The sequence below is a fragment of the Ahaetulla prasina genome, chromosome 1 (genome assembly GCF_028640845.1).
Source record: "Ahaetulla prasina isolate Xishuangbanna chromosome 1, ASM2864084v1, whole genome shotgun sequence".
Classification (NCBI taxonomy): Eukaryota; Metazoa; Chordata; class Lepidosauria; order Squamata; family Colubridae; genus Ahaetulla; species Ahaetulla prasina.
The window spans coordinates 164,394,977-164,408,907 of record NC_080539.1 but is presented as its reverse complement, the minus strand read 5'-3'; the positions used below and the strand labels follow the sequence as shown (position 1 = coordinate 164,408,907).

Sequence of the window (13,931 nt, the reverse complement as noted above, 5' to 3'; positions counted from 1 at the left end):
CACGACCACGAACACGAAGCCAAACAGCAGCAGTGCAGCTCACTAGCTCAGATCCCCCTGCAACTCAGACTAATTTGAGCACAACCAAGCCCCCACCCAAACAGGACACACCCCCAGCCAATCAGAGCACAAAAAAACCCCCATCCAATCAGAGCACAGCCAAGCTCCCACCCAATCAGTTCAAACCCCCACTAGCAGTTAAAAGGAAGAAACAGCTGCAATCACACATTGCTCCCAGAAGCACGAAGCTGAAGCCTGAAGATGACGAATGAGACTTCGTCGAAACATCGCCAAGACACTTCCAATTTTATACGGGAGAAAACCCGAATAACCAAAGACCTACATATATATATATATATATATATATATATATATATATATATATATATATATATATATATATATATATATATATATATATATATATATATATATATGAGACTGAAAACATCTAAATTCAATTTTGAATAATTTCCCCTTACATTTTTGAAGTAGATGTATATATGGATTTTTAAAAAGTATATGTGTAGTGTTATGCTTGTTTTTTCTTTTATATTTGTTCTAACTCATTGCTGAGAGTTAATTTTGATGGAAGTGGAATGTAAATGTAATTATAATAAATAAAATTTAAATAAATGATTGTGTCTAGTTTTATTCTGTCTTGAAAAGTCAGTTAACCAGAGATAAGTAAATACCTGCTTTGCAATGCCACACATTACTTGAGTAAGATGTAGATTAAATATATTGGGACAATAAATGTGGTACAAGGTCAGAAAGAGTTCAGATTTCCCAGAATTCTTGCAATCTATTGATTTATTAGATTAGCTCCCTTCTCTCCAAGAGCTCAAGTGAATATATAGCATTTCTTCTCTCCGTTTCCCTCCAATAGCACAACGAGGTGGGTTGGGCTGAAAGAGTGACTAGCCCAAAGTCATCCAGTGAGTTTCTGAAGTAGAAAGTAGAGATGGAGCTGATCTCTCTGGCCTTAGTTCAATACTACAATCTTCTGGCATATGCAGTGATATACATAAAAATAGTTTTAGAATATTAAAACAACTTACATATCATATGTGGCTTTTTTGTATTTATCCTTGTATATTTAACTTCATTAAGATAGCATAATTTCTTTTGTCTGAAAAAAAGCAGACAAAAGAGGTGGGGGGGGAAGTTGCATTGAATTTTAACCCTGGGCTTTATCTTGCAGAGAAGAGCAAATTCCCGTAGAACTAGTTCAGCGAGGAGATATTGTAAAGGTGGTCCCTGGTGGGAAATTTCCAGTTGATGGAAAAGTGATTGAAGGCAGTTCTATGGCCGATGAATCTCTTATAACAGGTAATTTCTTATTTTAAAGAATAAATAATTTACATTTCCAAAGAATTGCAAGAAGGGGGCGGGAGGGAGATTAAATATATCAGGGTTTGTTGTTGTTGTTGTTGTTGTTAGTTGCGAAGTCATGTCCGACCCATCGCAACCCCATGGACAACATTCCTCCAGGCCTTCCTGTCCTCTACCATTCTCTGGAGTCCATTTAAACTCATGCCTACTGCTTCAGTGACTCCATCCAGCCACCTCATTCTCTGTCATCCCATTCTTCTTTTGCCCTCAATCTTTCCCAGCATTAGGCTCTTCTCCAGTGAGTCCTTCTTTCTCATTAGGTGGCCAAAGTATTTCAGTTTCATCTTCAGGATCTGGCCTTCTAAAGAGCAGTCAGGGTTGCTTTCCTCTAGGACTGACGTTTGTTCGCCTTGCAGTCCAAGGGACTTGTGGGAGTCTTCTCCAGCACCAGAGTTCAAAGGCCTCGATTCTTTGGCGCTCAGCCTTTCTTATGGTCCAACCTTCACAGCCATACATTGCAACTGAGAAAACCATAGCCTTGACTATACGCACTTTTGTTGGCAGGGTGATGTCTCTGCTTTTTAGTACGCTGTCTCGATTTGCCATAGCTTTCCTCCCCAGGAGCAAGCGTCTTTTAATTTCTTGACTGCAGTCCCCATCTGCGGTGATCTTGGAGCCCAGGAAAATAAAATCTGTCACTACCTCCATTTCTTCTCCATCAATCTGCCAGGAATATCAGGGTTAGGTAGCATCTAAAATGGTAATATCTAACTGATCTTGATTGATTAAAAGGCTAAACTAGATAAGCCCAGTTTAGTTAGTACTAGAATGGGAGAACGATGTTAAAAGTTGAAGGGTTTAGGATAGAGTTGGAAATAAAAAAAAATCTTAGAAAACAGCAAAGTGAACCACTTCTGTTCCAAAAAAAACCTATATGGATGTGCTAAAGGACTTACTACAGTTTGAAGGCAGTTTTCCTCTGAACCTCAAATTGGACTTCTATCTGTGTTGCCTCAGCCACATATGGTGGCCCAAATCTAAGAATCCCAGTAGTTTTGGTGCCTGAAGAGAACCAACATTACGAAGGTAATCCCTTTAGCCCTAGATAGATACTTTTGGATCTTATTAATACCGTATTTTTCGGAGTATAAGACGCATCGGAGTATAAGACGCACCTTAGTTTTTGGGGAGGAAAATAAGAAAAAAGCTAATTGGCAGGTGGATCAGCCTCCCGGAATACCCCCAATCAGCTGTTCCCAGAGTTGAATTTTAGCAACAGATTCCTTGGTTGTGAGCTCTGTGCCTTCTTTTTTTTGGCTTTTTTTTTCTGCCTGTGAAACTTCTGAAACTTCGTTTTGGGAAAAACTTTTCTGCCTCTGAAAGTCTCAGAAACAGCTTCAGAAAAAAAGCCTCTGTTTTTGGGGGGCTTTTTTTCTAAAGCTTCATTTCTGATGCTTTTTTCAGCCTCTGAAACCACCGTTTGAGAAGCTGGGCGGGGCTACATTCGGAGTATAAGACGCAGCCAGATTTTCACCCTCTTTTTTGGGGGGGAAAGGTACGTCTTATACTCCGAAAAATACGATAATTGGTGAAATCACAAAGTGATCTCCATTAACAAACTTTTTTCCCTCCTTCTCTGCTCTTTCCCCATACCTTTTGATCCAGTGTTCTTGACTCCTATGTTGCTATGTTCAAGATATATTTGTAGGCATTCCTTGGAATTCTGATTTATTCTCCTAATAAATTGCAGAAACGCTTTAATAAAATGGTTTTGGAAAGAAAACAAGAACTCATCAGTTCCTGAATAAAGGGTTCTGCTGCTTGAGTGGCTTAACTTTTGAGAACAAGATGCAAGGTTGCCATGGGGAAGGAAATAGCACAGAAAGAGAACAAAGAGTTATTGTTGGCTGACTAGGATTCAGTTTCACCAAAGACCAGTTGCAGTTCGTCTTGTTACTTTGCACTGAGGTGTGGATTTCTTTGAAATTGAGGGTATAGCTTAATGCACCTCTAGTTGTTTTTGTTGTTGTTGTTGTAACTGCTGCTATGTATGTGAAATGCTATTAAAACATATTGGTGGATTAACTTATTATATTTATAGGAGAAGCCATGCCAGTCACTAAAAAACCTGGCAGCGTGGTTATTGCGGGTTCTCTCAATGCACATGGCTCTGTGCTTGTAAATGCAACCCATGTTGGCTCTGATACCACCCTGGCACAAATCGTGAAACTAGTTGAGGAAGCTCAGATGTCAAAGGTAAAACAAACAGTGTTGGGAGGCGGGGGTGGGGGCATTGGAATGGCAGGGCATATGCTTCCCTGGGTATTCAAATTACTGAAAATATTCCAGAACCATAGTGTATAAAACTAAAATCCACTCTCCTAAAATATTCTTCAAAGTTCTTTCCCTATCTTTTCCCCATCTGAGCTCTTCTGAACCCCAGCTTCTGCCAGCCTTTGGAGGTCACCTGATTCAGTAAGACAGTTATAAATCTAATCCACTGAGTTTGCTTACTTGGTTTATTTTCTGTCCTCAATTTCACAATGCATCCTTACACTAGCTGTCTTCAATTGCATTAGATCAGATGGCTGCTTACATGGTTTTCTCCAACCTGATTCTATGGATTAGTTAGTCCTGCTGGATCAGGGAACCAGTAAGGAAAGCATCTGTTATCATGGGCCAAGAAATGGGAAACCGTAGAAGGCCTTTATGAGCCGTAGTGGCGCAGTTGTTAGAATGCAGTATTGAAAGTTATTTCTGCTGATTGCTGACTGCCAGCAGTTCGGTGGTTCAATCCTGACTGGCTCAAGGTTGACTCAGCCTTCCATCCTTCCGAGGTCGGTAAAATGAGGACCTAGATTATTGGGGGCAGTATGCTGACTCTGGAAACTGCTTAGAGAAGGCTATAAAGCACTGAAATATATAAGTGTAAGTGCTTTTGCTGTTGCTGCAGAAAGATCATGTGCAGTTGCAGCTGTTGGGCCAGAGACAGTGGTGGGTTTCAAAAATTTTTACTACTGGTTCTGTGGGTGTGGCTTGGTGGGTGTGGCATGGCTTGGTGGGTGTGGCTTGGTGGGCGTGGCAGGGGAAGGATACTGTAAAATCTCCATTCCCACCCCACTCTAGGGGAAGGAGACTGTAAAATCTCCATTCCCTCCCCAATCCAGGGGAAAGTTACTGCAAAATCCCCATTTCCTCCCGATCAGCTGGGACTTGGGAGGCAGAGAATAGATGGGGGTGGGGTCAGTCAGAATTTTTACTACCGGTTCTCCGAACTACTCAAAATTTCCGCTACCGAAATTTTCAGACCAGAATCCAGAACTGGTCAGAATCTGCTGAAACCCACCTCTGGCCAGGGACCTTGTCATCACAGATCTATTGGTTGAAACACCTTCTACAGATTGCTTTTGTTCTTAGAGTCCTGAATATGCTTCGTTAGAAGTAAATCCTCTTGTTTCAATAGCAAGCTAAAAGCATTTCTTCAGTACTTTCAAGAGACAAATTTCAATTAATTCACTAATGGTATTTTAATCAGATGTGAGGGATATGGGGAGGAATCTATTTCTCTCAACTAGATGTATTTGTAAAATACTTAATTTGATAAGTTTATGTATTTTTTTTAATATTGTGCGCTCATAAGGACTATTTTTTTCTAATTTGCAGGCACCCATCCAGCAACTAGCTGACAGATTTAGTGGTTATTTTGTTCCATTTATCATAATAATTTCAACAGCGACTCTGATAGCATGGATTGTAATTGGATTTATACAGTTTGATGTTGTACTGAAATATTTTCATGTAAGTACTGTTTATTTAATTATTGTAATTACTTACATCCTTCTATTCCAGATAGTTTTTAAAGTGAGTTCCATGTGCATTAATAAGAATTGCAAGTAAATTTTCAGGGACACATTTTACAGGGTTACTATGGTAGGAGACTATAAAAGATATAAATAAGTTGAGAATACCCAAGAAAAATTAGGTAGCAAGGAAGCACTCAGAGGTTTGTACACTTGTGTGTATATATGTACATACCTGAATCTTTTTTTTACAATTATTTAAAAGTATTTTTGTAAACATTGGCACATACATTTAAGATCCCAGGAAGTGTTGTGACCCATGCCCAAGTAGGTAGTAATAGACGGAATCAGTTCAAAAACAAACAGATTTTATTGGAACAGCTGAGAATTAATTTATTCTCAGTGTAATCCAAACTAAATCAAAGCAAATTCTTCATAACCCAATTCTTCAATCTTACCACCAACCTTGGTCTAATTAGGCAAACTGCCAAAGGCTTTTCTTGGCAAAAGTTCAAAAGCAGAAGACGCTGACAAGAAATAAATGCAGCAAGACAAGGAGCAAGGCTAGCAACGTTGTTTTCCGGCAAAGAGCCCAAACACCGTTGATGGTCTTTTAAGCCTTATGGGAAGCTTAAAAGACCAAGAATCATCTCTTGGACCTACTCCCGAGTTGTCCGCTTTGCTTTAGCTGCTCTTGCCTTCTGGCAGCTCTTCTCATGCGTGTATTAGGAACAGGCTCCTTCTGTTCTTCTGCCTTACTACTGTCAGCCTCTGGAGGCTCCGGAGTCCGCACATCACACCCAGATGGCCCTGGCCCTACCTCTGCCTCCGATGCAAAGCCCTCATCTGGGCCTTCTCCAGCCTCCAGGACTGGCCCATGTTCTTCCTCAGCCTCATCGCTGTCCAACTCCGTTGCCAGCTCTGCAGGCTGCTGGCGGACCACAACAGGAAGCTCAATTCAGTGATTCTAGATTCAGTATGACATCCAGGATTCAGACATCTGTCAAATTTATCTATTAAATTTGAAAAGACTATTTTTATATGCTGGTTTTCAATGCAGTTTCTTTAGATCTCTGGGAATCAAAAAGAGGAGAAAGACAAACGGGTTTCTCAAGAGCTTAACTATCTCATTTGAGAATGAAATGCAAACCATTCACTTGAACATTTTTTTACTTCTACCCATTTGTCATAGCATCTCAGTGTCAGTACATGTATTTGTTCTTTTTCTCTCACATTAATATAGCGAGCAAATATTACTATTTGAATTAATCTGATCAATAGACAAATATCATTTTATTGTCAAAAAAAGCTGAAGTTTTTATTCTACTGTTACTTTATACAGTTCCAGAGCCTTGTTTACTTTGGGTTGCCAAAGAGAACAGCAGTCATGACATTAAACAGGATGAGGAGGAAACCTTTGGAACCTTGTCATCTTACAGTGTTTTATCCAAATACAATTGATAGATAGAATATTTTTATATGGAGGAGTACAGTACTTTGAAAGCAGCTTCAACTTAAATTGGTAAAGAGACTAAATTTTTGCACATAGTGATTTCTCTCCAAAAATACAGCACAAAGATACGTGAGAGAATTTTTGTGCGTAATGATGCCAATACTTATATATTTTTGTGCGTAATGATGCCAATAATATAATGTAATTGCCAATAACTAGATAGCTCTTGCAAATAAATATTTTTTGCTTTCTTTCTAGCATCACAGCAAACACAACTCAAAAGCCGAAATTATCCTACGGTTTGCCTTTCAGACTTCCATCACAGTGCTGTGCATTGCATGTCCGTGTTCTTTGGGCCTGGCTACTCCAACTGCTGTGATGGTGGGCACTGGAGTTGCTGCTCAGAATGGTATTCTAATCAAAGGTGGGAAGCCCCTGGAAATGGCACACAAGGTTAATATTATCATTGCTAATTTATGACTATTAGTCCTAAACCGGAAGCAATTTATTAAAACCTGTGCCATACTGTACCATAAATAAATCAGAAAACAGGCTTACTGTGTATTCCTTTGTATAGCTACTGATTAGTCACTAAAATGGTTTCATTTTGCTGTCTTAATATGCAGCTTAATTGAAATGTCCAGAATTCAAGTTTTACATAGGGAATAGTTCCAGTTTTTGGTTTTCCGAGAGAGAAATAGCTATTCTGCTCTTGTCCTCGACATTTGGTTTAGCACTCCAGGATGAAAACGTGAAATTTTGTCAGGCTTAAATGCAAAGAACCTCTGGTGGTTCAGATTGGTAAGACAGTCTGTTATTAACAGCAGCTGCTTGCAATTACTGCAGGTTCAAGTCCCACCAGGCCCAAGGTTGACTCAGCCTTCCATCCTTTATAAGGTAGGTAAAATGAGGACCCAGATTGTTGGGGGGCAATAAGTTGACTTTGTATATAATATACAAATGGATGAAGACTATTGCTTGACATAGTGTAAGCCGCCCTGAGTCTTCGGAGAAGGGCGGGATATAAATGCAAATAAAAAAAAAGATTGATTTGCATTTAAGACTTTAGCAGATAATATTACTAATGGCCCTAACAAAAGACGGATACTTCTTCAAGGAAGGTTGGAACCAAATGTTTCTGTATGTGACCAAGAAAAGATACCCATGGGTATCTCCCATGAGTCAAGTTTCACTTGAAAGAGACTTTACCTAACAAAACATGACAAACTGAGAATTTGCTTAATAAATTGCTCAACATTGAAGGAGGGACAGTAACAAGCTTTTGGAAATAGATCAATTTGTGTGCTTCAAAAAATTAGATTAATTATAATTAATTAAATATTAATTAAGATGGTACGTTTGCCATCCATAAAAAGAGGCACCTTTCCCAAGAAAGAAAAAGGGCACTCTTCTGCCAAAGCCTACTTTTCTTATAATATGCCCTTTTCTACAAGCAAACCTATCCTGTTACAAAGGAACTATACTCTGGATGTTTCAAATTAGCAAAGCCATCACTTGTCGGTATGATTTCTTCCAGGTGAAGACAGTGATGTTTGATAAAACCGGAACCCTGACTTACGGTGTTCCCAGAGTCGTGCGCGTGCTCTTGCTAGGAGACACAGGGGCTACCCTGCCTCTGAAGAAGTTCCTTGCTCTTGTTGGTACTGCCGAAGCAAGCAGCGAGCATCCTTTAGGAATGGCTGTCACTCGGTATTGCAAAGAGGTGTGTTCTTTTCACTGACGTTCAGTCCTGCTTTGGGTAGAAATTTCTGTCTTGGCAAAGAACAAGCTCTAAAATGGTTTAATAGTTAAATCTTATATAAAAAATCCTAAGTAGCCTTAAGTATCTTCAATGAGGCAAAAGAAATCACACTGAGGTCTTACAGTGACAATTAAGAGCCGTGGTGGTGCAGTGGTTAAGAGTGCAGTATTGCAGGCTACTTCTGCTGATCACTGGCTGCCAGCAGTTTGGCAGTTTGAATCTCATCAGGCTCAAGGTTGACTCAGCCTTCCAGCCTTCTGAGGTCGGTAAAAGGAGGACCCAGATTGTTGGGGGCAATAGGCTGACTCTGTAAACCTCTTAGAGAGGGCTGGAAAGCACTGTGAAGCCGTATATAAGTCTAAGTCAGGGGTGAAATGCTCCCGGTTTGACCAGATCAGGCGATCTAGTAGCGATGGCAGCGGGTGGTTCGGAGAACCAGTAGCAAAAATCCCTGGTCCCTCGCCCATGCCCACCCAATGGCTGGTTGCCCACTTCCCCACTTGCCGCTTCTTTTAAAAAATACTTTTAAAAGGTAAAAAAAGAGTCTCTGATGATCCCAGCTGAGCTGCCTGATCGTCAGAGCCTTTTTTTTTTACTTTTAAAAGCATTTTTTAAACAACCTATTTGGCCGAATGGGTTGTAAAAGAAAGGCTTTTAATAGGGGGGGAAAAGGCTCCGGTGATCCCAGCTGAGCCACACAATTGTCAGAGCCTTTTTTTATTTTTAAAAGCATTTTTTTTACAACTTATTCGGCCAAATAGGTTGTAAAAAAATGCTTTTAAAAGTTAAAAAAAAAGATCCCGCGCCACAGCTGATCACACCCCCGCACGCTGTTCTACTTACCCCATGCCTCCTTTTGGTGTGCACTGCGTGCGTGCACACACCTTACATTTGGTGCGTGCTGCGCATGCGCGCACATAGCGCACATGCGCAGCCAGCAAACTAGTAGTAGACCGGTTCAGATTTCATCACTGGTCTAAGTGCTACAGTGCTAAGTGCTATAATATCAGAAAATTGAACCCTCTCAATTTAAAGAACAGAGAGTTAGGATGTGAGATGGTTCTTCCCAGCTCTTTTGGAAAAATAGCAGTTCTTTTCCCTATGGTTGGTTTCTTCAGAGTCAGTACCACTAGTTGAGGAAGCTCCCTTCTTATTGCCAGAGCATTGTGGGCCTCCACCTTTTTCAGATTTGTTCTTAAGCATGGCTCCTGAGCTGAGTGGAGCCAGGAATATGTGCTGCACAAGGAACTCTTTGGATATGAACTCCCACCCAATTCCTATTTGGTTGGCTCAGGATAGTAGCCTGAAACAAAGAGGGGCTTCAGTATTTGAAGGGACAAAGCGGCCAAACGATCTAAAATGAAGAGATGAAAGCTCTCTAAAAAAGACCAAACCAAAGTTCCCAGTATCCCTTGCTATTAGCTATCCTGGCTAGATTAGCAAGTGTTGCAATTCAATAACCTCGTAAGGGCCATAATTTCCTAGTACTGTCAAACAGACCTAAGCAAGTTAAATATCCCCCAAAGCTATAGCTCATTTTCTTTGAAAAAGAGAAGGGCTACTTTGCTTTGAGGGAATTCATGACATATAAGCCACATTCAGAATACCTGTGAGAAACTCTTTATTTTGAATTGTAAAATATTCTTCAAGCCAGTTGATTGCACTGATTTGATTTAAAATAGAGGTAGTATAGTGAGATACATAATTTGAATTTAAAGTACACTTCATTTTGTACACTGTTTTCAAGTTTAAATTTGAGGCATTTCACTATGAAACAAATTAAATCAACACAGTATTCAATCTACACCAGCTTTGCTGACTGAGGAACTCTGAGAGTTGAAGTCCACAAGTCTTAAAGTTGCCAAGGTTGGTGACCCCTGATCTACACAACCCGAACATTAATATAGAAGACAGTGTGAAGCAGATTAACCTGAGGCACTTTTTACATTCACATCATCACCATTTCAGAAAAGCTTTTGAAAACTGCTTGTAGTTTTAAGTGTTTCTATTTATGCATGAAAATGAAGCATTTTGCTGCTTCAAAGTGATGTTTAAAATACATATTTTGCAGGAACTTGGCACAGAGATCCTTGGATGCTGTAAAGATTTTCAGACAGTTCCTGGATGTGGAATAAGCTGTAATGTTACCAGCTTTGAAACCTTATTTGGTGATCAGATTAAGCAGGGTATGATCAGTCTCAGCCCTCATATTGATGGCTTTGATAAAGGTGTTAAAGATCAGACTCCACTCCCCAAAGCAAAAGGTAAGCAAGGTGCTATTTATAAATGGAGAAGGTTTGCTTGAGGAATTATCTAAGTTACAGTAGGTCCAACCAGCTCAAGTTGACTATGTTCTTAGTTGAAAATGTAAAAAAAAAGCTTTCAAATGCTCTGCCAGTCAAAGGGTGTTGTACAGCTGTGCCAGCTTTCCTTCCCAATTTCATCTTTTCTGGTAAGGAGAAATATGGAAGTAGTGGGAAAACAGGTCAAGGTTAGATATTGTTTCTTAGGGTTTTTTTTAAAAAAATGAAGATGATCTCATAAAAGCCTCCAAAGGATTTAAAAAAAAAAAAAAGCTTGGACAATAAAGTGTTCTGATTGGTTTAGAAGCTTCAAATTTAGCAAGCAACAGGCTGCTGGTGAAAAGAAGACCAAAAGGGACACTAATTTAGATTTAGTAAATTACCTAATTGATAATAGACTGTGTTTAGAAATGTTTTTTTTAAAAAAAATATCTTAGGTTCGTTGTATTTATCCGAATCCTTTCTAAGGGCTATAGGAAACAGTTTTTTTTCAAAAAGGTTGGAGTAATTTGAACAACCCATAAGACAGAAGGAGAAATTGCCAAAAAGGCACTAAGAGTTTTTAACCTAATCTTGCATAGCTTCTTCTCTGGTAATATTGTACTACCAACTAGAGCATACAAAACATTTGCTAGACCAATTCTTGAATACAGCTCATCTGCGTATCAGACATAAATACAATCGAGAGAGTCCAGAGATATTTTACGAGAAGAGTCCTCCACTCCTCTATCTACAATAAAATACCTTATGCCATCAGACTCCAAATTTTGGGCTTAGACAATTTAGAGCTACCCCAACTTCAGTCTGACCTAAGCATAGTACATAAAATTATCTACCACAATGTCCTACCTGTCAATGACTACTTCAGCTTCAACAACAATATATGAGCAAATAATATGACTTCAGTAACAGAGTTGTTAATGCTTGGAATACACCACCTGACTCTGTGGTCTCTTCCCAAAATCCCCAAAGCTTCAACCAAAAACTGTCTACTATTGACCTCACCCCATTCCTAAGAGCTCTGTAAGGGGCGTGCATAAGACCACAAGCGTGCCTACCATTCCTGTCCTATTGTTTCCTTTCATTATATCCAATTAATATAGTTATTACATACTTATGCTTATATATATGCTTATATATTGTATAGTTATTTCATGCTTATGCTTATGTATACTGTGTGACAAAATAAATAAATAATAAAAAATAATAATAGATACAAACTCAAGGTAAACCGCTCCAAACTCGATTGCAGAAAATATGACTTCACTTACAGAGTGGTCAATGCCTGGAATGCACTACCTGACTGTAGTTTCTTCCCTAAACCCTCAAAACTTTAAGCTTAAACTGTCTACTATTGACCTCAGCCCATTCCTAAGAAGTCTGTAAGGGGCGTGCATAAGTGTACCCGCGTGCCTACCGTCCCTGTCCTAATATTCCTTTTTACTTACTCTTTTCATGTATCCAAATTATGTTTATACTTTTACCTGTTATCTTATATATGATTGACAAAATAAATAAAATAAAAATAAATAAAATAAATGGATGAATATTCCTAAATGAAATATCTCCAGCTTCTGCAAATTGAGATGCTAAGCAACCTGGGCAATGCAACCAAGTCTGAAGAGTGGTTGCAATTTCACATTCTTGCTCCAAATACAGAAAAACATTAAACTGTCCTGTTTGAAGAAAGAAAAACTCCATCCAATCGCCCATTTGTTTGTTAGGCAAGGTAGACACCCAGGACTGTACAATGATTATCTTAATGCCAGTGTATTTGTAATGTTTAAAGTGAAAGAAATTTGTCTTAGCCTGGCCTGAATTGTCTGATTTTATGTACTCCATTCTGCATCACAGTTTCCTTTTGACTTGCAATCAAAAATTATTTCTTCCCTCTGGAATTCAGTTTTTCTTAGTTCCTAGTTCCTCACAGTGCCTTTTAAAAAGATATTTGCTTTCTGTGTTTTTTCCTATCTAATTTTAATCATTGCCAAGCAGTAAAACAAATCATATACAAATCTAGTTCCAGGACATTGTACATCTCATAACATCTCGAAAGTTTTGAAGAATATTCTGAATTGGCTAACCAAGACGTAAATTGATATATTTTATCATACTTATCAAGTTATATAGATTGATACCTATTAAGTAAACAGGTTGGAATATAAGTTCTCAAGAAAGTGTTCCCTGTAACTTACAAAAGTCTTCCTTTAAATTCTCTCAATTCTGCATTTTTATATCTGACAGATACTGCAGTCTCTCATACTTATGCAGTGTTGATTGGGAATCGGGAATGGATGAGACGGAATGGTTTGCATATCTCCAGTGATGTTCATGAGGCCATGAGAGGCCATGAAATGAAAGGACAGACAGCAATTCTGGTGGCCATAAATGGTAAGCTAACCAATCTGGATTAGAGAAAGATATGTCTTGACTTCTGAAAAATGTGCAAAGCCATGCTACTGGAATATTGTTCAGTTCTGTAGCTACAAATTCAAATTAAGAAGCCATTGTATTTTAACCCCTTTCCTTGGGCTAGTGCCCTCCAGATGCATTGAACATTAGCTTCCCTAATTCCTTCTGCTAACATCACCACTGGGTATGCTGGATGGAGAATTACAGGAGATGAAAAACTCCTGAAACACTGGAGGACACTAGGGTAGGAAAGTTACAGTATGGAGTACCGCATACCAGCAGTCCTCACTAAATGACCATTTGCTCAGTGACGATTTGAAATTAAATTGCTGAACAAAGGGATTTACGACCTGTGCTCAAAGTTATGGCTACGATCACATGATTGCAATCTATGCACTTCGCACTTATGATGGATTGTCAAACACCCCGCAATCATTGCCATGTGCAATCTTCCATGCCAGCTTCCCCAGAAAGTCAACTGGCAAAGGAAGGTCACAAGGTGCTGTTGCCTGACTCGTTCCTGGGGAATGATTGAAAAAGGTCCGTCTTGAAGCCCTTTTTCAGCCAGCCTCTTTAAGAGTGAAAGACCTGTTTAACAGAGGGACTCTGCCCTGCATGGGGCCAAATCAATTTGTCGTGTCCCACTCCTCCGCTGACAGCCGGGTCAGGGATCTCCGAATCAGGCGTGCCTCTGCAGCTCTGCCAAAGTCCTAGCAAAGTCCTCAAGGCAGGCAGGAGACCAGAAAGTGACTTTAGCAAGATATGTTTAGACTTTGCCTGACTCAGAGAATGCCAGAAAGCAGATCCTTTATATAGGCCATGGGGTGTGGCTCCATGACTGAGCACTTATCCAGGCCTGCCCCTCC

General features: G+C 39.5%; 1 protein-coding gene across 1 annotated transcript in view; it reads left to right on the top strand.

The window, feature by feature from the left end:
- ATP7B (ATPase copper transporting beta) overlaps nt 1–13,931 on the top strand; it is a 45,714-nt gene that overhangs the window by 21,329 nt on the left and 10,454 nt on the right. Inside the window, exons 10-16 of the mRNA XM_058179897.1 lie at nt 1,205–1,332; nt 3,437–3,591; nt 4,999–5,133; nt 6,847–7,041; nt 8,126–8,311; nt 10,422–10,614; nt 12,898–13,044. Of these exons, the coding sequence (XP_058035880.1) occupies nt 1,205–1,332; nt 3,437–3,591; nt 4,999–5,133; nt 6,847–7,041; nt 8,126–8,311; nt 10,422–10,614; nt 12,898–13,044 (1,139 nt within the window). The remainder of the gene's footprint in view (nt 1–1,204; nt 1,333–3,436; nt 3,592–4,998; nt 5,134–6,846; nt 7,042–8,125; nt 8,312–10,421; nt 10,615–12,897; nt 13,045–13,931) is intronic.